The sequence below is a fragment of the Pangasianodon hypophthalmus genome, chromosome 7, assembly GCF_027358585.1.
Source record: "Pangasianodon hypophthalmus isolate fPanHyp1 chromosome 7, fPanHyp1.pri, whole genome shotgun sequence".
Lineage (NCBI taxonomy): Eukaryota > Metazoa > Chordata > Actinopteri > Siluriformes > Pangasiidae > Pangasianodon > Pangasianodon hypophthalmus.
This window is the reverse complement of record NC_069716.1, coordinates 4,147,787-4,171,298: the sequence shown is the minus strand read 5'-3', so window position 1 is coordinate 4,171,298 and position 23,512 is coordinate 4,147,787. Positions and strand designations below refer to the sequence as shown.

Here is a 23,512-nt window from a genome sequence, read left to right as displayed (position 1 = left end):
TATTTCCATAAATTTCCTCCAAACACCTAAACACTACACATAAACTGGAAACTCACTATATATACATTGTATGTATTCACTGTATGTATATCTTGTGAAACCAATCCAAGACAGTCAGTAAAAATGTCTTTTTAAAGTATTGACTGTTAATTAGCTGCATGCGTGTCACGCAATCACAAACAACTCAAGCGTCTCCAATTATAAACGTATTCAAATTCACACTGTTAGATAAGAGCACGTTAAAGGTATATATAACATCCATCCCATGCTTTCATCAGGATTACCGAAACACTGATGGTGTGGATCGCCTGCCAGGGAAAAGCAACGCACTTCAGATGAAGGTTTGAATATTTGCCAACACTTTATTAAGACTTGGAGCATTGCATTCATCCTTCAGAAAGCAATCCTGGTACATTTATGAAAAAAAAAAAAAACTCGGGATGACACTATTTTTTTTTTCTATATTTGGTTTGTTTTACTAACAGCACATACAGAATATAACACTTTGAGAAAGTTGTACAAGGCGTGTCACGTCTGTCCCGGACTTTTCTTCTGTAGTCACACTCATTTCCTGTCTGTCTTGCGGTATATAAAGGAAATGGACTCACACACATCGCAAAGTCTTGCTTGTACTTAGTAACGTTCTGTCAAGTAGCTACTTCTACTAGTATGATTTTTGACACAATACCTCATATTTCATACATATACGAAAAATTCCTGTATTTTTACACCACGTTAATGTTACATTAATGTTACATTTTTGTGAACAGCATGACTAAGATTTGCCAAGACATGAATTTACCTCTCTGATTATCTTTTATATTTTAGAAAATCACTAATCCTGGGATGTAATAAGACTCTCCACCTCAGTGCTGTTGATTTCTCGAGTCAGAAGGAATTTTCTATAACAGTAGCTAAGACTGTAAGATCTGGCTGTAACATAAATTACAGTTTTATATCAATGCCCTTGTTCTAATACGTTATCATTTGTATAGTAACAACTCATTCACAGGGGCTTGTTAAGCAGACACTCCACATAACCTAAGGCTAATAATAAATCAAAATAGAGTAAAACACGTTGTTATAATTGTTGATATGATGTTACATTTTCTGTAAGGAGATTTTAGTTTAGTTCACATTTTTGAAGGAGTCTCCAGTATCAGAGCTTTGTAACAGACAGCAGGTTTTCCTCTCAGGTTGCTTCATTAAAAGATTTTCAAAAAAGTTTTAAAGAAAACAATATCGGATAAGTATCAATATCGGCTGATACTCAAGGTTTCAGTATCGTTATCGTTATCATTATCGGAAAAGAAATAAAAAAAAGCATTGTGCCATGTCTTCTGTGAATTATTTATCTCATGTTACAAACTAGCAGGAAATCTGTGTACCATGTTCATGCTCTAGGAAAATATCTTACAGTACAATTCCTTTAAAACTAATATTCTTTATTTCATTTGTCATCATGCCTTACCCGAAAAGCATCTAGTATTTTGTCGTTGAAGGCGATGACATCACTTGAGCCTGTTGCACCTTTCTCACCCGGAAGACCCTGATCATCACACATCAAACATGAGAGAGGGTCGAGTTTCAAACACAGCACACTTCAGAACAATGACACTTCAGTAATATCTATATTTTGGAATTATATGAGAATTATACAACTAATAACTACAATAACTCCACTGATATTCCACTAGAAACTGCGCATCATCTCTGACTTGGTCACACGTTAAAATACAGTAGATATATTCACGTTTGTGACAGCTAGCATATTTGAAAGTTCTTCTTTGCTTATTTTATGATGGAAATCTAAGTTCTAGGAGTAAAAAAAATGTTAAACTACAGCAATGTTGAATTCTCTAATCTGATTGGAGTCGATACATTTTAACTGCGGCTCTGACAATAGTTTCAGCTACAAGGCGAATCACAGATTAAATTACTGCACTTGTTCTAATACATTATCGTTTCTATAGCAACAACTCATTTACAGAGACTTGTATGGAGGATGCTCCAGTTATTATAAACAAATTTTTAAAAAGCAACATTATTTAATCAAGAAAAACATAATCGCTGACATGGTGAAGGTTACTTTAGGGAGACATTTTTTATTTAACATTTATGGAAGGAGTCTCCAGTGTCAGTGCGTTGTAACTGTCATGGTTATGCCAAAATCAGTGTTTGACTGCATGACCCATCAGCACCTGCATGTCACATGACCTTGTCACATGTCCCACACCTGTTCTGTGTTACCCCTAATCAGCACCCCTGCTTAAGTTCTGGTTTCTGTACGTTTCATTGCCGAGCTTTTGTCGTTGCTGTTTGTATGTCATCGTGCGTTCCACAGCTTTGCTCATAGTCTGTCTGTTTTTGCTTTATATTCAGTGTTTACGATTATGGTTCTTGTTTCACGGTTTTGGATGTTTGTGTAACTTTTTTTTCAGTAAAACCATGACAGTAACACTCTATCAAAGCACAGGAACATCTTCAGGACGGAGGAGTTTTATGCTTTCCAGTTTCTTGGTAACATGATAAGCTGAGTTTTTTTTTGTCTTATTAACTTTGAGAGAGAAGAAACAACAGGCTGGAGGCTGGTGAGGGAATAAATGTTTATAGCTGCTACAATGTAAGTGATAACAGGAACTAACTTTTCACATGGACATTCCACAACATTAAATGCAACTATAAATTGCTGTGGTATAAGAAGAATAAAACACTTCAAGATGTGCTGTTAGTGGAAAATAATCAACTTCTGGGTGGTAAGAGTGACTCCGCTTTGCATCAGGCTATATCACACCACCTCTTCACTGATCATTTTCCTACAACTGCATGCCTCCAGGTGGTATATTCCTTACATATTACATCACTCAGTACTTATAATGTAGGTAGCTGTAGGCTAATTATAGACAATGTTTTGGATGAGACAGACTTCCACCTCTACGCTACAGCCACAGTGTAAAATTAAAAAGGTAAACATCAGACAGTAAATATGTCATAGCTCATCATCAATAATTTAGAATAACTGGAAATTTGTGGTTCCTTTAAGTCACCTTTTTTTTTTTTCTTCACTCACCATTTCTCCCTGAGGTCCTGTTTCTCCGACTTCTCCTTTGTCTCCCTGAAAAAACACAACACACGAAACATAATGAAACATCCTGGGAAATAAAAATATAAATCACCTCTTAATTTAATGAATTTTTACAGGTAAATGTAAAACATTGTAATACAGATGAGCAAATATGAAGGAGTGAGCAGGTCTTTGTGCACGCTTACTTTAAGGCCAGGGAGGCCATCCATGCCTCGGTCACCTTTGGCTCCTGGTTCACCATGTTCTCCCTGCAAAAGGAAAACTCATTTCACCAAACACACTCTCACTTTCAGTATTCTAGCAGAAATAAAGGTACCAAACTGTACATTTCCTTGTCGCTGGGGTGGTACCATCAAGAATGCATCTTTTGTACCTTTCACCTTTACAAATAATTGAAGATACACAATCAAACTTTAAGGACCACTGATTTACAGATAAAGCTAATTAAAGCTACAACACATACACATTCTGAGTAAAACATTCATACTAAAGGTTCTTCCTGGTACCACAACAGTGACAAAGAAAGGTATAGTTTGGTACCTTTATTTCTGAGAGGTTTAGATTTGGGATTTGTTTGCTCAATCTGATGCAAAACTTAATCAGATCTCATGCAAAACTTAATAATTATAAAAACATCCTTCTTATATATATGGAAGTTAAACAAAAAAATGCCATTAAACAACCTTAAACAAAATGCACAGAAGCAACTATACTATACCCAAATCAAGAAATCTATGAATATGCAAATCTGCAGATATTCTACAAATATCCAAATTTGCATACATTATAGGTTCCCGCCCCGTTCCCTGGTAAACCAGTGTAACATTTCATATATTTCACATGGCCTGCATTTGCATATTGAAACATGATTTGCTCTTATGTTTTATGACACAATAACACTTGCGTTTCATGTGTTTATTTTAATCACTAACTTTCTGTTTAGATTTTTAAATATCCATTTTCTCAAAATAATGCAAATTACTTAAACTTATTAAAACTTAGAATTAATGTGTCAATGCTCTCTAATGGAAATGCTGTTCTCATAGAAATAGTGTGCGTGTGATCAATCACTTAATGTCTTTATTGTATATGGAATATTAAAGCCATAGTGGAAGTAGGCAATGTAAAAAAAATAAATAAATAAAATAATTTGTCATGCTTTTATAGTGGGATTAATAAGTGTGAATCCTCTAACCTTTGACCCTGGAGGTCCCTGTGGGCCTGGATAACCTGGTGTACCATCTTCACCCTGAGTGTTAGTTAGAGAAGCATGAACACAAAGACACATCGATGCCGCGCTAAGAACAAATTTACACAAAAAGCTTTGATTTACTGTGTAAACTTTAACACACAATTAACACATGCAACACCATGCCTCGACATGATGCTCGAGTTTACTACACAGAGGGAAGGTTAATGCTTAAGGTCAAGTAAATTTATACACACAAAGACACACACACACACACACATACACAAACACACACTAAACCTAAAGGAGTGCTCTCTGAGTAGAGTAGGATTTTTAGGGATCTTACCGGATCACCTGGTAAACCTCTCAGTCCCTGTGAGAGAGAGAGAGAGAGAAAGAGAGAGGGGAAGCTGATGTTTCGATTGATAGCTGAAGGTAAGTACATGTATAATAGGATAAACAAAGAACAGAACACCAACCTGATGTCCATTGTTCCCAGGGACACCCTAAAGAAAGAGAGAGAGAGAGACAGACAGAACCATAAAATGAGAGAGTGAGAGAAACATAGACATAGAGAGAGATACAGAGATACGTACACACACACAGAGCGAGAGAGAGAGAGAGAGAGAGAGAGAGAGAGAAGAAGATGAATGTATGAATGAAGTTGGTTTATGTAAAAATAAGGAGAAAACGTTTCCCATAGGAATGTTACTGATACATTATGATACATTATTCAGAATGAAGGGATAATGTGTTTTAAACATAAAATAGGAGGTGCATTATTATTATTATTATTATTTTAATAGCTTGTGAGAAAAATTCACAGGGCATCTGGTTAAGACTAGAGGTGTGTCTCAGGACTGGGATACCACACGATGTAACAAAAACTCACAGAAGCGGGAGCATTTTACTTTCATGCGGGTCATGAGCGGTCAGATATTGAGCTCATGGGACACACAAAGACCATGTTCATTAACACGAATTTACAGCATTCATCTGTTCATCCTTAGTACCTGCCTGGTCAGGGTTGCACTGGTTTAAATGAGGATACTTGTTTGTTTACATTTTGGGAAAATAATCCTAGCCCAGTAAATTCATTAGAAAATATCATAATAATAATAATGAACTGGAGTGATGTAGCTGAGGTTGAGGAACTGTCAAAGCCAGAATTCACACACCATGCTAACAGTGTTTCCAGGGGCATATTGGTAGGGTTATTTAAAAAAATGTCCAATATAGGTCACGCGCACTTTGTGTTTAAATCCTAATACAGACGCAAATATTTGCAGCAGTAAACAGTGTCACTGCATTACATCCCTTGTTTCCAATGAGCTGAGCTCTTCTGAAATTAACCTGTGTATGTAAAACGTACATGAAAAAAATTATAAATCATCAAATAAATCTTCCATGCATAGGTTGTTGATGCCAATGTGTTATTTTTATTACACAGAGGTGGTTTGGGGAGCAGAAGCATCACTTGAGAGCTAGGGGGCAACATAAAGCAGTTCTTCACTTCCACTGAAACATCTGCGCTCAAGATGGATGAAGAGAGGGCAAAGAGTCGGTTTCTATATTCACTTCATTTCTTAATCAATTTATTTGTCTATCAATTCTGAGAACCAGCTGATGGGGCTGTAAATCTTTGTATTTTGCTCCTCACCCATGAAAAAGCGACACACATGTCCATGTGGAGTCCAGAATCACACTTACCCTTTGGGCACTTTGAATAGAAGTTGTAAAGAATTTACACAACATATAAACTGTATTGTTTTTTGGGTTATACGAGAAAGTGCAGGCGTTTTTCTAATGAAACATCAGAAGACATAACGTTAATGCTTTATAACTCTCATATTAATACATCATAGTTAAAATCCCACTCTGTACAAGCACAAGTGTGACTGCAACGACTGCCATAATCATAAAGAATATGATTTCAATTAGGAATACTTATGCACTTTATTGTTTGATGCCATATTCTTACAGAAATATGTATCGGTTGCTTGTTTTTATGGACGCTGCCAGCGCGTGAACCTTTCATTGGACGCAGATGTCAATCGTTCCTTTATAGTTGCGAGCCAACGACACTGCTGGGCTGAGCGTAATAAAGGCTAAAGATAACCACAGAATAATTTCCAGCTCTTTATTCGACAATACATTCTGTCTTCATCTGAAGGAACGAGTCTTTATACGCACCATATCTTCTAGGACATGCAGCCAAAAAAACTGTAGCTAAGCCTCACTAAAACCAGATCAGTACAAATCCTCAGTCTATTTTCTCCGCAGTATACCTCACACAGATTGCAGTTTAGATTTGATGAACTACAGTAGCCCCATTTTTGTGTGTGTGTGTGTGTGTGTGTATGTGTGTGTGGGGGAGTTACAGCTGATATTTGAAGATTATGATGGCGTTGTACGTGTTGTACCTCATTGTACATAACATTTATCTTGCTACGAACACTAGTTTTGACGTCTGCTTGCCTTTTTTTTTTTTTATCTTGACAGTGGATCATAACTGTGTGGATCATAACTGTGTCTGCCTGCGATTCCTCACTTAATTCCTAATAAAAAGACTACACTATTAAATCTCTGCATCTCTGAGTGCCCTTCGACCTATGAGACGATATATGAAAGCCATGGACAGAAGCCATGAAACCACAGATGGCATGAATGCATGGCATGTACAGAGACTCTCTACCCGATCGTACTGCAAGCGCACAGACGCTAGCTCCATGGGGACTCTGGAGCTCGAGCAACCCTAATATATCATGCTTTGGTAGGGATGATGCCTGTTTTCTTTCTTTGTCTTCTATACTAAAGTTACCCTCTCAAAGAGACTGGATGTCATTAGTATGTCATGAATGCATATTAATGCAGAGAAATCCTCGTGAATGTTTTATATATATAGTATATTTTAGTTATTTGAAACAGTTATACATTAAAAAAACTTTTAATCAGTTTAATAAATATCAGCCTAATAGTGTGTACAATTTAACCGTTCCTGTTAGCACTTCTTTTTCCTAGAATCATCCTATTCTACTTTCAGAGCCAGTTATTGGTGTAATTAGATAGAATGGATAAGAATATGTTAAAAAAATTAACAGCCATTTAAGCGCTCATAAAAATACTGATGTGGCCCAAGTAGAATTTGAGTTTGATGTTGCTGATCTATATAATCAAACAATTTATCACAAACACATCAATCAAAATGTCTCACTTTTTCTCCAGGGGGACCCCGGGGTCCATCCTTCCCCGTGTTTCCAGGAGGACCTCTTGGCCCAGGGGGTCCGGGTGGACCTGGAGGACCTGGTGGACCGGCCTGGCCTTGGTCACCCTGATGATAAGAGCAGAATGAATTTATGAGCTTCGGATAAGTCAGAGTCTCTCCCTACGGATAAGATGCTTTTACTTTTCATATACATTTGCATTACCTTTACGTTACCTTTTTTATACATTTACATCAGTCTGTGAATTTGCACTTGTAAGATTTCTGACTAATACATTACAATGCATTGTAAGTTAGCAATAATGACTAGCTAGAGTTACAATGGGCCTCATTTATTCTTTTTTTAATACAGGTATAAACAAAACTAAAAAAAATTTCTGCCAATTCACAATCATTTCATTATGTACTCGTGTGTATGCTGATAAATGCCAATCAGTCGTAAATATTGTAGTGTGATCACGGCACATTTACACAACTGACGGCAACAAAACTCCATAAAAGGCAAAGCTGAAAACAATGATATGGTGACTAAAAGGTGAAAGGGCACCTCTTAAGCTTGGCATTCACTAAATCCTCCACTAATGCAGCTCTGCCAATGCAGCACATCGGCTACCATAAACACACACTAACTCTTGCTCCTTTTATAGGGTGCCATTATTTTTGTCCTAAATGAATGACTAGTGTTATTTGTCTTCATTTATGGATTTGTTTTGGATTGCTTTCTTTCAAGTCATTAACATGAAATGTCTCCGTGTCACAAAATTCTCATTAAATCCGATTCAATCTTGACAGCGTAATCCGTAGATGCCAGTCACCAATAATTATGATTTGAAGCAGATCAGCTGAGGTTTAGATTAGTGAGTCCCCTTATGCTAAATTTACACAAACTCAGCAGCGAGACGTAGGATACGAATGTTCTTCCAGAAGAACTAGCTTTTCATGAATATCGCATTTCTTGAGTAAATGCTCCTGAATATGATTTATGAATAAATCTGTTTGTGTCCACTTTCATAAATGAGGCCCACTGTGTGCACTCTTTGCTATTAATCACTGCTAGATTGAACTGGAAAAAAGATTTAACCCTTGAGTGCATGCATACAGTACAGACACATGCATGTAGTTAACGTTAGCATGAAAGAAAGTGCAGCTCGGAGTTGTAAGTAAACAGGGCATGCCTTTCACTCCTGCTACCTTCAGCATACGTCTCTGGAAAGTGGGCTGGTCGGCAGAGATGAAGCTGTGATCATAGCGAGGAAAGACCATCTGAACAGCCAGAACCAGATTGAATAGAAAGGTGGAGGAAGAAGAGGAGAGAAGAGCAGAAAGGTCAGAACAGAAACTATTGTCTGTGTTTTAGAGGCAAGTGTAAAGCCTCGACAGAACGCCTGAGGAATGAGAGGTGAAGTGAAGAGGGGGGAAATCAGGTGGCTCTCGCAGACTGTTCAGAAGAGCACATGTACGGAAGCAGAGGAGGGACAAACCTTGATGGGTATCTGATTACTGTACAGGCCTGCGTGAGTGGCCTGACCCTGGAGCAGAGACACGATGGACATCATCATGGTTACTAATACAATACAGGCTTGTGCAAGATTTTTCCCTGTTCGCGATTTAGCATAAAAAATCACTATTAAAGATTTAATCATCCTGAACCAATAGACTAAAATATAGAGGAAATATTCCACCATTTCATTATAATATTATCAGCTGTGCAATCACGAACTGCTTGCCGGCAGTGACAATCCCAAAACCTCAGCTGGATGGTGGATTATTAGGTGATTCCGCAGTAATGTGCAGTAAACAGTAAAAAACTAAATACAGGATATTAAATATGATATAATCCTTTTCCAAATCAGTTGTCTAGTGTCCACATGGCTGACATTTTCACTGCTGTTTGAACATATCTGAGTGCTCAGGAGAGCAAGAGAAGACAGCAGGAGAGATTTATCACTTGGATGTTGGCCTAGTTAATCTTCTTTATGATAAGGTTTTTGATCATTTTTGAAATATTTCAGAGGCATCCTTAATAAATATAGTTAACTTATGTTAACTACATGGTAATATATTGATATGATTTTTATTTCCCATTTATAAACTCAAAACTAGGGGGAAGAGCTTCCAGACAGGGTCAGTTATTTTCAGCAAGTTCAAAACACTTTTGCAAAATTATTTCAGATTCATGTCTCTTGGCTCATCTCTAATTTTACAGAGTAGAAAAAACTCTTTTTGTGTATTGTTGAGGGATAATGTACTCCGAGTTGAATGATAATACTCCAATGTTAAACTGCGGAGCTCCTATGCCAAAAAAAAAGGTTGGCAGGTCTGGTGACATAATACAAATTAAATTTTCAAATTTTTTGGATAGTTTTCATCACATGTACAAAAAGAAATGACCACCTACTATAAATGTGTAGTATTATTCATGTTTCAGGTAGACGTTCATATTTCTGCAAGTTTATATCTATATATATAAAAGACAAAGTAATCTGTGCTGAAAGATGAACTGGTTAAAGACGTTTTATTTATCAGCCATTTTCTCAAAATGACCTTCTTTCCCTTACAAGCCTTTTTTTTCTCACACACTGGTTCATAGGAATTAAAGTGAAATTTTGTCATTAATATTTTATTACATTGAGTAACAATTTCATTATAAACCTTGGCCATATATGTATATGAAAGGTTTCCATAATAATAATTCTATGAAATAATATTTTGATAAAAGGTTTGATAAAAGTCTGAAATTTGTTTAAAATTGATATCGTGTGATGTAAAATCAGTACATATGTATTTGATCATAATGACTATTATATCTGTTCACCAGCAAGAATCAGAACTTACCCTTGGCCCAATCTCTCCTTGGTCACCCTTTAAAAAAAGAGAGAAATTGAATGATTACGAACTCTGTGCTTGTGTCTGCATGCCATTTGAGCATCCAGATCATCAGTCTAATGTCCTCACTTCCACAATAACAAAGAAACGTGGAGATAAAAGCAGAAGGAAGTTTGTGCCATGGAGCATGGGAGACACTGATTAAGGGCAAGCTCCTGTGGCTTTTTCCAGAGATAATCAACAAGAATATTCCAAGCCTCCTTTTTGTTTATTGCATTTTTTTTTAAGATGTGGTCCAACACCCGGTGATCTTATGTCCATGTGCACGCACAGCAGCACAGAGGAACCGCGTCACTTGCTGCTAGACAATTTGGAAAAACATGTGGTTGCTGTGAAGCACTAGAGACAATTACCTTTCGGCACGACAGTGTAAAGTGTAAGGCAAGGTTTAAGCTTGTGCCTTAATCTGTATGGAGAATGCTATCAGAACGTTCAGTAAAATAATCACAAGGTACTAATAAGGTTACAGAAATAATGTTCCTTAAATGTTCTAAAAATATCTGCTTCACAATATTATTGAAACGTTCCTTAAAATTGTTAGCTGGGGATGAGAATAAGCTATGTGCTAGTTTACCTTATCTCCTTTTGGTCCAGCTGGCCCCTGAGGACAGAAGAGGAGGAGAACAGGTGAGGAGGTCTGGTACATATTAATATTTTGTAATGAACTCAGTTCAATAAACCAAAATAAATCAGCTGGCTATAATACAATTTTGTGCATTAGGATGAGAAAATCAAATCAGAGTCAGAGTCAGAATTAGAATAAGAATGAGTAACATAATCAGAATCAGGACAAGAATTGGGATCACAATCAGAGTCAGAATTTGAATCAGAATCAGACCAGAATCAGAGTCAGAATCAGAATAAGAATTTTGAGGACGGTCAGAGTCAGAATCACAATCACAATCAGTGTACTATTATCAACCTCCTCTGATTTCTGCTTTGATATTTTTATGGACTTCGTAGTGGTACTGTGGGTAACGTTGCTGCCTCACAGCTCCAGGGTCCCCGATTTGATCCTGAGCTCGGGTTACCCTCTGTGTAAAGTTTCACATGTTCTCCTCATGTCCATGTGGGCTTTCTCATTGCCACTTTTAGTACAGTAAGTGCAGGGCATTAGTTTCAGTTATACATTCATTCATCTTTAGTAAGCGCTTTATCCTGGACAGGGTGGTGAATCCGGAGCCTATCCCAGCAACACTGGGACGTGAGGAGGGAATACACCCTGGACGAGACAACACAGGGCACCACACACACACACACACACACACACACACACACACTTTCACACATACAGGCAGTTTGGTGTAGCCAGAGAACCGGGGGGAAACTCATGTCGAACCGGGGACCCTGGAGCTCTGACCCAGCTCAGTAAATAGTCTGAACAGATGCAGAGGAAATCAGCACACGCGAAGCTACAGATGAGCAGAAGATGTGCTTCAGTTGTATTCCTGCAGTCAGACGCTGTGCCATGATGTAATCCTAAACCCACAGCCAATATCACAGCCGGTTGAGATTCATGTTGAACTCAATTGGTTGTGATTTTTCTTTCTACAAGACCCAAAACAAGTTGACATCTCTTTCAAGCATTAAGCAACAGATTAATAGTGTTTGGAGGAGCAGAAGTGGTTTATACTGCTATGTATTTCTCTTGGCAATGACAGCATGGGAATCAGGGTTAAGACAAAATTTTCTCCCTTTACTATGTAATCCATTATTTCCATCTCAGGTTGTGGTTAGGTGGATGAAGAAAAGGACTTTACTATATAGCTGATAAATAGCTGGGGAAGACAGACATGTGTAGACAGACGTCTCCACAAGCGGATAAAAACCACAGTCCTTCATTTACGCAGCATGGGGTAACAGCTACCAGATGGGTGTGGAGACGGTGTGCTGTAAATTCACCTTCTAACTGCCCACTGGGCTCGACAAAGGTTAAAAACAATCAAGCAATGGCATGAGATAAATCACAGCTCACATCTCAAATAGAGGAATGGCAAAAAAAAGTACCTGACTTCCTTTTTGCCCAGGAGGACCCTTTGGAGAAATACAAGAAAGAGATAAAGAAAAACAAAAACAAATGTCAGTGTTGAAGTGCATTACTGAATGTATTATATTGTTTAATATTATACTGAAAAACCCCTTCATTATTTACACTCTGGGGCAAAAAAAGGGCCAAAATAAAAAACTGCATGAAATTTAGCACTGAATATCAAGTTAGCAAGACTGAAGCAACATGCAACGTAGGTTAAGTAAGGAATAAACCACTTGGTTGGCGAGCTGTTATAGGAAAATAATCAACATCAAGGAACAAGGTGGTGTGATGCAACCTGATTTAAAGCAAAGTTACTGTTACCATGCCAGTGTTGATTATTTTCCAATAACAGTATATCCTGAAGTGTTTTTTTTCCTCTAATAACACAGCAAGTTGACAATGCTCACAATGTTTATTTATTAATTAAAGAATGACTTTTAATGGAGTTTTAATGGTCGCCCACGGATGACAGACCCACTGTAAAGAAGCTGTATTAGGTGTATTAACGTCAAGTGAGTCCTATATTTAAATCATCTGCATCATTTCTGTTTATTAAAAGGACCTTGGAGGATTTTTCCCACAGAGCAAATGCAGAAATCGCTAATGCTATCATATGGGTTTTGTTTAGTTAATAAACTTGAGGGGCTTATTAAAAGGTTAATTTTTGTTACACAAATGTATCAGGCATTAAGTCAGAGATTTATAGAGCCCAGGAGGGTAAGGTGAAGTGAAAAAGTGTTGAAGAATTGACACTGATTGATTTAGCAACATTAGCTAAGCTACTCACGCACAGTGCTGAGTTCAAGTTAGCCAGCTAAGCAGTTAGTTTATCTAATGTTTTAATGTTACCTCAAGAGTAGTAGCTACTTGACTAAAATGTAAAAGTAATTAAAAAAAACACACAAACAAAAAAAAAACCTGTAGCCAAGTTTGCTCTGCTATTTACACTTGGGTACAAATAGTTTTTGCAAAAAGAATAAAATCTGGAGACAACTGGCTAGCAATTAGCATGTCGTATTAGCTTCGACCACAACCGCAGCTTTTTTCACTTGCATTTTAAAAAGGTGGGAAAAATACAAGTTAACTAGCTACCAGTTAGCATGCTAGGCAGGCTTTCTGTCAAAGATTTGCAGAATGTAAAACTTTCTTGCTGTCAAATTTGGTATATAAGATGCTGGAAATGATTATTCAGCCGTTTTTGTCGGCTGCACGCCACATTTTCTTATTTATCTTAAACGTACAATAATTGAGACAAATATAATCTCCCAACCAAACTCTCTTCCATACTTCCACTCAGCATTTGCTGTAATTCTGTCTAATATAAAACATGAATAATGCAATCCTTCTCATTTACAGACGCTTCCACACGCTCACACACATGCACATGTCCTCCTGCTGTCACTCAAAGCTGGATACAGATACTCACAGGTTTACCGTCCAAGCCGAGAGGCCCCTGTGTGCAGAGAAGGCAGAAGAAGAGAAATGAGAGTTTAGACACTGCAGCTTCACAAAAAGATGAGGCAATAAAGAACAAAGTGCAGATACAGCTGTAACAGAGGGTGCAGGATAATAAATCACAGACATGATAGGAGATAAAGTACAGAAAAGGAGAGAACAGGATCTCAGTGTAAGCGCAGCATGATATTGCTTCTTAATTTTTATGGGCACCCTCTTAGACAAATGGTACCTCAAGTGCTCTTTGGATAGTTACAGGTCTTCCACTTGGAACCCTCTTTAAGAACAGAAATAAATTTAGTAGAGTTCTTAGTCCTTAGGCATGCTAGATGGAACCTTTTTCTTATAGTGTACTAGTGAGCTGACCATTAGCAGGTGTTAAACATAAAAACATCTAAGTTTATTTCATATGCCTTAAGCATTTTATTTTGAACCAAGGAAGGGACATTTGTGATGGCTGAAATCCCTACTACCTAAAAAAAACATATATTACTGTCAAATTTTAATTACCAGAAAGAAACATGTACAGTAGGAAATAAGTTCTCACTGATTATCAGCATCATCTACATCAGCATCTGTCTCATCACCTGAGCTGAAAGTCACTCATCAAGCCCCATCGTTGTCTCTTGACTTGATTGAGCTCAGTTCACCCTAACATCAGTGAGGAAATAATCATATTCATTAACTTACTTCTGTTCTGTTGGCTAAATTTCTTGTCTTTTTAAAACTTTGTGTGATGATGCCTGTACAGAACGTGTAAACGATTTTCTCTGTTTTGATGATGCTCTCATTGCCAGCACACCACAGCACACCACAAAGATGAGCTAATTGCAGTGCTCCGGTCCCATAAAAGTCTGGTTTTATACATCAGTGAGGTGTTCCATACAACTCTGGAGTGGCACAACAGGCCTCCACGATAGGCTCCACATTACTCTGTGACCCTATGTAAGATAAGCCGTACAGAGAATGGATAGATGGATGAAAGCAAGACCAAGTCCAGACTGAGACCAAAAACCATCAAATCCTTTTTGAAGCCAGGCCTTTACTTCAACTAGTTTACTTCATTCATGCATTGTGCCAATGATTAGGCTGCATTTTCTAGAAGAAGGAATTACATCTTGTCAAACTTTCTGAATTTGAAAAGAAAAGAAAACACAAACATTATTTTTACAAACTCTCTGTCGAGACCAAGACCATATTTAATGAAATCAATGCCCAAGACCAAGACAAATCCAAGTACAAATTCCAGTAAGTCTGAGACAAGTCCAAGTGAATACAAATTACATCTCAAGACCAGACTCGAGTCCTACAGCCTTAGCACCAGAGTTTGGTTGAAGCGAGCCCCAGAGCTCTGGATCACTCCCAGGCTCAAAAACAGTTCTCACACTTTACCAAACGTACCAAATTCCAGAAAAAAATCCAAAATTGTTAAAACCACTTAGAATACAGATTCACTCATAGAAAACTTTGTGTACATTTTCTGCACATAACCCCCTTTGGACAAGAATTTAAAAAATCCCTCTGGAGAAGTACTTCAAAAGCTCCATGAAGCATGATGGTGAAGGTGGTGGAGTGTCTGAAGAAGCTTAGGAGAGATGTCTTTTGACCTGTGTGACCTGTATATAGTATATTTATTTTCTATGGTCATTTTTTTAGTCCCTTGAGGTATGGCCTCTTGAATTTTGGAAACCAGGATGAGAAGTGGGAAAAGAGAAAAGTGATACACCAGAATGGCACCATAAACCACATTTCATGGGTCAAATGGTTGGATGTGGGGTAAAAAGTGGTGTTGGTGAGAATATGTGGTGTAGGAGCTATAAAGTTATTGTTAGTATTATATACAATGGGGGATAAGAAAAAAAAATCACACTTGGTTTGGAGTTGCATAATATGATACTTTTGGCTTTAGTTGCACAAAACCCCCCAGTGATGTCTACAGATCAGAAGAAGATTGCGAGGATGGAGTGGTTTGGTCTTGAATGTGGATGTGTAAATGTGGCCCAAGCATGTTTGTCTCAGTGTCAGGTCCATCTGGGAGCATTTAAGTTGGCTGATTTCCCTGGTGGCTAGTCATGATGAGCAGTCTTGGTGTGCACACTGAGGTCACGCCAGTCTTTCCCAAACAGAGACAAATGAATCTCAAGCTCAGAAATGCACGTTGATTTATGATGCCTGACACAACATGACCTGCCAGAGGTAAGCTAAGCGGGTGGGTATACGTGCTACTGCTGCCCTAGGCTTTGTTTGGTACTTATTTCAGCGCTGATGCAGGTAGTCTCAAAAATATAACTAGATTTAAATTTTTTTATCTCTATAAAAGATTTAGAGAAGTTAATCCATGTCACCGTTAGAATGCTCATCATGACAAAGAAAACAGAATATTTATTACCAAAAGTGACTCGTGACCATAGATTTTGGTGGGACAGAACAACCTTAAACAATAACATACCTTGAAACATAGGCTACTATATAGTGAATTTTTAGAGTCCCCTATATTAGGCAGTTAAGAGACAAAAAAAGTTGAGAAGTCTTGAATGAGCAAACTAACTCTATATCTATTTTCAATAAGAGAACAGAAAGATCAAAACAACAATTCCTTTAGTTGATCAAACTGAACATTCCTGACATAACACTGCCACATCTTTCGTAAAGAAATGTAACTCGTCGATCTTTCAAATGCTCAAAATTTTCAATCACGACTTTATTGAAATCAGACGTTAGCATTTTATAAGCAGTTGGGGCAGTTATAATGGTGACTGGTTGCTAATAATGGCACTTTAAAGTTACAACCAAGCTACATAGCTAGCTAGATAACAGTGTAGATTATACACGCTAATCATATTTTGATGAGTTGCGTTCCAGAGCAGGGTGATACTTAAGCATTACATCAAATATCTAATGCTTATGAAACCCAGACTTTAAGTCAAAACCAAATCACAAAAAACACCCAGAAGCATTTGTCTACTAAATGTCCCAGATAATACCAGAGTTTCCCAATCCCAGTGCTGGAGGCCCAGTGGTCTAGAGAGTTTAAAGATTTCCTGATCTAGCTCATTAGCTAATTATCAAACCATCCAAAACTTGGATCTGACATGTCAGAAGCATGAAAATCATGAAACTGAGCTGGAAAACCTGCATTATACCCCTAAAGCAAGTTCTCCCACTAAATACAGTGATAGCAATCAGCATCAAAATACAAAATCTATTACTAACTTAAAGCACAACAATGTGGTAAACCTCATCCCTGAACCGTCTAATGCTTTAAAAAAAAAAAAAAAAAAGAGAGAAAAATGGAGTCATGGCAAACCGCAAGTCAAGCACTAAGTGTGGCTTTGTTCTTCTATATTGTTTGTCAGTCATGGGATACAATTATTTCGAACATTCCTGATTTCCACAGATAAGACCTGTCTACATCCCAGACCTTATTACCTCTGAAAAAATGTAAGAAATAAACAACGTCTGTCAAAAACTTGCTGATTTATCACACATGTTCTAAGAGGAGTGTAAGACTGACAAAAAATTTGGGGTTCAAATTACCAATAAAACCTTATGAGTTGAGAAAATAGAATTCTGTCTTCTGTCCTATGTTAGCGCTAAGTTTTTTTTTTCTCTGTTGTAAATTACAAATTCAATCCAGGGAAGGGTTTGTGACTCCAAGCATTCCAGCTGAAACTGGTCTCTGTGAAGGCCTCGGGAGCACAGGATTGGAAAACTGATTACACCGAGAGCGCGACCCTGCCTTCAGCACGGCTCTGTACTTCCACTCAGCCTCGCTGTTTCTAATCTTTTAATCTACACTGCAGGCCAAAAGTATGGAAATAGGCAATGATTTGTTGATAGCCAGCAACCAACACAGATATTTTATTGACATCTAGTCATGTAGAACTTAGGAAAATGGTCTGGTCACCATATCTCCACCAATCAAGCTCATGGGATGAACTGGTCATTGAAACATGTATTTCTCTCCAGTCAACCCCACCATTAGAGTTGCTAGTAGTTTGATAATATTTAGTGGTAAATGGTTACAATATTATCTACAATCACTTTATACACTATGTGCTATAATGTACCTCAAGGGTCTGTAGTGCAACTGAAATTCTACTCCATGCTAGTTTTACACTCTTTTCAACATATTTGGTTTAGGATCGATTTTACACCCTGACTTACGATTGAACGTACATGCAGCTGGTGCACCTGATCCCTGTGCTACTGATGGTGGCCTGGAGAGTTAATGTCTCAGAGCAAGACCCTTAACCACTCAAGTGCTCCAGGAGCGTAAATCATGCCGGATCATGTGCTGCAATCCCAACTCCACTCCAAGCCTGGATATGTGAAAACTGGCTGTACTTTCTTCCTGTGAAGGCTTGAGCATCTATGTTAATATTCTAGTAAATATTTATAAAGTCATAAGACAAACGAGAACCAAAAAGAAGAATCTGCAACCAACTTTGTAAAAGAGAGAGCTGTCTTTGATGTCACTGATGTCACTGACGTCATGGTTTTACGCAAACAGACTTTTGTAAACCAAATATTTCCAAAGTGTTACCATTTTTTTTCAATCTTTCATTCTCAGTCCAAAAAGTGTCTCACTTGAGCTTTGGCTTCAATTTGCTCTAATTGAGGTGGGATCTTATGTCATTGGTTACTAAACAAAAACGTAAGTTTCTGATTTTTTTCCCCCCAAACTTTAGGCCTTTAGTGTGTATATATAATATATATATATATATATATATATATATATATATATATATATAATTGAACACCAACTCAGACACCGTATTTTTATTTGTAATTGTTTACTACAAGTTAAGTGAATGAGATAGCTGGTTTTAGAATATAAATTATAGTCTCATTTGGTTTTCTTCACATGTTACTTCCATAAAGTTGTATTGAACCTTATGGACACACCTGAAAAATATGTATATTTTAAGTATAATTTTTGAGAGCAATTCATACAACAAAGATGTACATTATTGCTAAGATTACCTCAGTGTGTTGAGTTACACATTTTTTTTCTTAAATTAGCCGCCATGAGACTGTAAGTGCTTACTGAGATTTAAATAAATAAATGAAATGAACTTAAAATCCTTGGCTTCTTTGTATCCTGAAGTGGGATGTGGTGAGCGGAGAGCAGAATATTTAAAATTCTTTGATCAGTGCTGGCAGTAGAGTTAGAAACCTGACCTGATGGGAACCCAAACGAGCGGCCGTCTCTGTTCACGTCTGGTGTTTTTGACCAAAGGAACCTCAAAGCCACGATCGCACCCCAGCATGGGTTTTGTGGTGAGACTATGGTAAGTGGGAGACGAAATAGACCAAGCATCTGGATCTAATGCCCATGAAATCCCATCCTTTTCAATTCCACCTTCGCTTCCCAAGGGGAAATTGTTTATTGCTTCGCATTAAGGTCCAAATACATAAAAAAAAATCATTTGTGAAACATGACATTCTTTTTTCCCTACCAGCAACAATTCTCTTTGATAGTTGGCACAGATGAAAAAAAGCAAGAGGCCAGTTAGTCCGTAAAGAAAGCCGTTTTCATGCCAGCTTCTCTTTTTGATGTTTGGTAGGAGGTGAAAAAGCTTTTGCTCTGTTTTTATGTGGAATTTTTCATAACAGCCCAAATATACAACTTTTATATTTATATTCATGAGGTACTTTGTGGTCTAGTATCATGTTACCTTTTAAATTACAGTAAAGTCTAAATAGAGAGCTGATGTCTTACATTCTCTGGTGAATATACTAAAAAAAATCTCTTGATTTATTACTCAATAATCATTCTCTGAAGGTGAATACCTGCTAGGTTCAAGAAAAAACTTCACTGTGAAACACATTAAATATGTTTATATTGAAATATTTGTGATGTGTTTAGAGACTCTAGTGCTAATTTGTTGCTTATTGTTAAGGTATGTTCATTATTCCTGTGAGAAGCTTCAATGTCAAGCATAAAGGATAACGATCAGGTTTCTTACTCACCATTTTTAGCATCATATTAATGAGAAATCCAACAGAAAAGTAATGAAGATGGTGTTGACGGTGTTATTAGCATTAAAGTTGAAGCTTTGGAAGCTGATCTGTTTGAACAGAGCGTACAGATGAGTTGGTGAGAGAGCTGGACTGACTAAAGGACTAAAGCGCCGCTGCATCACTCTCTTTAGATAGTGTTCTGGGCATTGTGGGTAACCGTGAAGTGAAAACAGACCAACATGTCTATGAAAGAAGTTAAAACTAAAAGTCAACACAGATTTTCTGCTGTTAACTATAAAGATTAATTTGCATGTCGTTCACGGTGGATTTTTTCCTTCAGAAAAAGATTCACATTTAATGCGATCAATGCTTGTCTATATTATTGATACCTGATCATCCATTGGGTTAAACTTTATATTTAACGTTAGCCAGGATCCTGTTGTATTTATAACACTTGCTAGAACAGCTCCTTCAATGCTGTATTGATGGATTCATTCCAAAATAGAAGAAGAGTCAGAGAAATCGAAATCTTTATCTCGTGAGTAAAACATAAGTTTCTATACGTAAAATATAAAAATCTGAGCTAACTTAGATGAGGGTTTTTACTGAAAGCCTGAAGGCACATGTTCACCTCTTGAGTGTGTGAGAGCAGGCGTAAGGTGCACACAGCTGCATCACACACACACACACACATTTCTAACCAATATTATTAAATTAAGCCCAGTCTTGCACTGTTTCAGTTAAAATAATGACCTGAATTACAGAACATGAGAGTTGTTTTAGGTAAAATCCTCAAACTTCTGCTATTAACTAAATAACCATATTGGGGAAATAAAACGAATATAAATACTTAATTAGTTTGAACAGGAATGTTTCTGAAAAGCAGACGATTCCCGGAAAGAAGCGAGCAATTGCAAACGCATGGCCCACTGCGCCTGGCTGAGAGATTTGAGAGATCTGAAAAGATTTGTTTCCACACACATCTGCTGAATCTGCTCCACACGAGTGCAGGTTGGCACTGCAGCGCAAAAAACAGACCCAGTCAGTGTTTATGCTGCAGAGAAATCTGTGTATCTGCCAGAATAATATTTTTATATGATGCAAATTGCTTGCAGTTGCATGAAGGACATCCACATCTTTCACGTTTCCTGCATCGTGTCCATATGGTTAGCGTTTTCAGTGGTCCAGTTTGGGTGAACCTGTGCCCAATGTAGCCTCAGATTCCTGTTCTTGGCTGACAGAAGTGGAACCTGATGTGGTCTTCTGCTGTTGTAGTCCATCCACCGCAAGGTTCAGTGTGTTTTGACATGCTTTTCTGCTCAATACTGTTGTAAAGAGTGGTTATTTGAGTTATCTTAGCCTTCCTGTCAGCTCGAAGAAGTCTGACCATTCTCACTGGATGTTTTTAAAACTCTACAGACTATTGTGTGTGAAAATCTCAGGATACCACCAAAAAAAAAAAAAAAAAAAGCACCAACAACAATGCCACGGTTGAAGTCAGTGAGATCACTTTTTTTCTGATATTTCATTTGAACATTACCTGAAACTCTTGACCTGTATCTGCATAAATTTATGCAGTGCACTGCTGCCACATGATTGGCTGATTAGATAACTTCATGAATGTGCAGGTGTACAGGTGTATAGTGTATTAGTAAGACCCTGGCCCACCAAGAGCCTCCAGAATACCTTCTTCTGGAATTGTACTGAAGTGACAAACACCATTCTTCCAAAATATCTTCCTTCAGTATGATGTTGTTATGATGAAGAAGAAGATGATGATGATGATGATGATGATGATGTCAACAGTGGAGAGCGCTGTCTAACATGTCATTCCAAAAACTCCTATAAGTGTTCAGGTTCAGGTTGGTGAGTGTGCTTATGATTTACATCATTTTCGTCCTCCTCAAACCATTCAGCGAGCCCTCGCTCCTTGCGGAGTCATTCTGGAAGAGATCCTCTTAGTTAGGATAGGATAAAAGTGATTAGTGAGAAGAACTGCAATATTGATGTGTGGTGTCACTTCATTCTAAGTGGACAAGTGGAGCCAAATCATGAGAGCAAAAATAAATGCCCCCCTACAGCACTGATAGTATATGTATCAGAGCATAAAACAGAAGCATGAATGTAGTATTTAGGAAATATTAATAATCCTGCAGACATTTAGTCCAATCCTTTTGTTTCAGCTGTTTTCTTGTGAAACACACATACACACACACCTGTGAATAATTATTCGGGGGTAAATTCCCGGCAGGAAAGAGAGTGAGGCAGACACAGACTCTGGGAAAATTAGCAAGGCGGCGCTGCTTAAAACCCCTCAATAAACACAAATATCTGTATGGGCGTGAGTGTGCCAGACCCCGACTGATCACTATCTGCAGGAATGCAATATTACGGTAAGAGTAACACACTACACTTGTATCATATTTACACACAGCTTACAGTTACTCATGATGCTTAAGATAGATACAGAGATATTGTAAAGACCAGCTGGTTAGAGAGATTACGCTGTAATGAACGTTCACTTGGTCAGAAAAGACAACACATAGACACACAAACAAACACTCTCTGCTCGCATGCCCATAAACAGCTCTCCTCCTTGGGGCGAAAATCAATTACGAGACCTGTTTTAAACGTCTAGCCGGACACTGGATTACTCAGTGACGAACAACAGGATGTCATGTTATCCAGAATCTCAACCCAGACTCACAGGAGCGCTCTGACTCACACAACACTCACACTGCTACATCACTCTGCTCCTCGGAGTGCTGTTCAGTTCTGCTCAGAGCCACTAGAGGGCATCAGACCTGCATCAGACCTGCATCAGACCTGCATCAGACACCACTGAGACGCACCTCACCCGCAGGAGTAAAGAGTAACAGCACATGACTGGCTCACGCTTCTAAACCGTCATGTGCTAAGCAGAAACATAGAGAAGATTACAAGCAGGTTATTATGTAAAGGTTTTGGGTGAGCAGTGACACCACTGTGTCTCTGTAAAACTATTTTCCTGATAAAAGCGTGGCATGGATTTGGGGAAAACAATTTGCCAAATTGAGTTGTACGTCAACAATCATTCATTTATATTTACTATCTACTTATATTTATCTATCTATCTAACATAATAATAATAATAATAATAATAATAATAATAAAGCAATAAATAAATAATTAACTAAAATAAGCAATAAATAAAATTTTTATTTAATTTTTTTTTTTTACATTTATTACATATATACTATAACATACTTTACTGTACTAAATAAATAAATAACTGTATATGCGTGTATATACTGAAGTAATGTTAACTCTATTATTTCACATCTTAACATTAATAATTTAAACATTCTGTTTTTTTTGGGTTTTTTTTTCACATTTGTTATTATTTACTTACAAATTCCATCCTTACTGATAGTCACTGAGCTGTCTGACTTCTTTCTTTCTTTGTTTGTTTCTTTCTTTTTTTATCTTTACAGTTGCCAGTAAATAACCATAACCAGGTTTAGCTAATTTGCTGGAGTTAATGATCAAAATGTTTGAGACAAAGAAGAAAAACTGGAGAAAGAAAAAAAGTAGAAAATACAAGAAAAGTAGAAATATAAAAATAGTGGGAAGGCTGAAGGTCATGAAAAAGAGATTCTTGATGGCAGAAAAAGCAGAAGCGAAGAAAATGATAAC

General features: G+C 37.5%; 1 protein-coding gene across 1 annotated transcript in view; it reads right to left on the bottom strand.

The window, feature by feature from the left end:
* col23a1a (collagen type XXIII alpha 1 chain a) overlaps positions 1-23,512 on the bottom strand; it is a 128,422-nt gene that overhangs the window by 10,035 nt on the left and 94,875 nt on the right. Inside the window, exons 6-18 of the mRNA XM_026940361.3 lie at positions 13,842-13,868; positions 12,391-12,417; positions 10,958-10,984; positions 10,333-10,359; positions 8,689-8,760; positions 7,489-7,605; positions 4,754-4,780; positions 4,621-4,647; positions 4,281-4,334; positions 3,271-3,333; positions 3,071-3,115; positions 1,472-1,549; positions 285-308 (exon numbers count right to left, since the gene is read on the bottom strand). Coding sequence (XP_026796162.2) covers positions 285-308; positions 1,472-1,549; positions 3,071-3,115; positions 3,271-3,333; positions 4,281-4,334; positions 4,621-4,647; positions 4,754-4,780; positions 7,489-7,605; positions 8,689-8,760; positions 10,333-10,359; positions 10,958-10,984; positions 12,391-12,417; positions 13,842-13,868 — 615 coding nt within the window. The remainder of the gene's footprint in view (positions 1-284; positions 309-1,471; positions 1,550-3,070; positions 3,116-3,270; positions 3,334-4,280; positions 4,335-4,620; positions 4,648-4,753; positions 4,781-7,488; positions 7,606-8,688; positions 8,761-10,332; positions 10,360-10,957; positions 10,985-12,390; positions 12,418-13,841; positions 13,869-23,512) is intronic.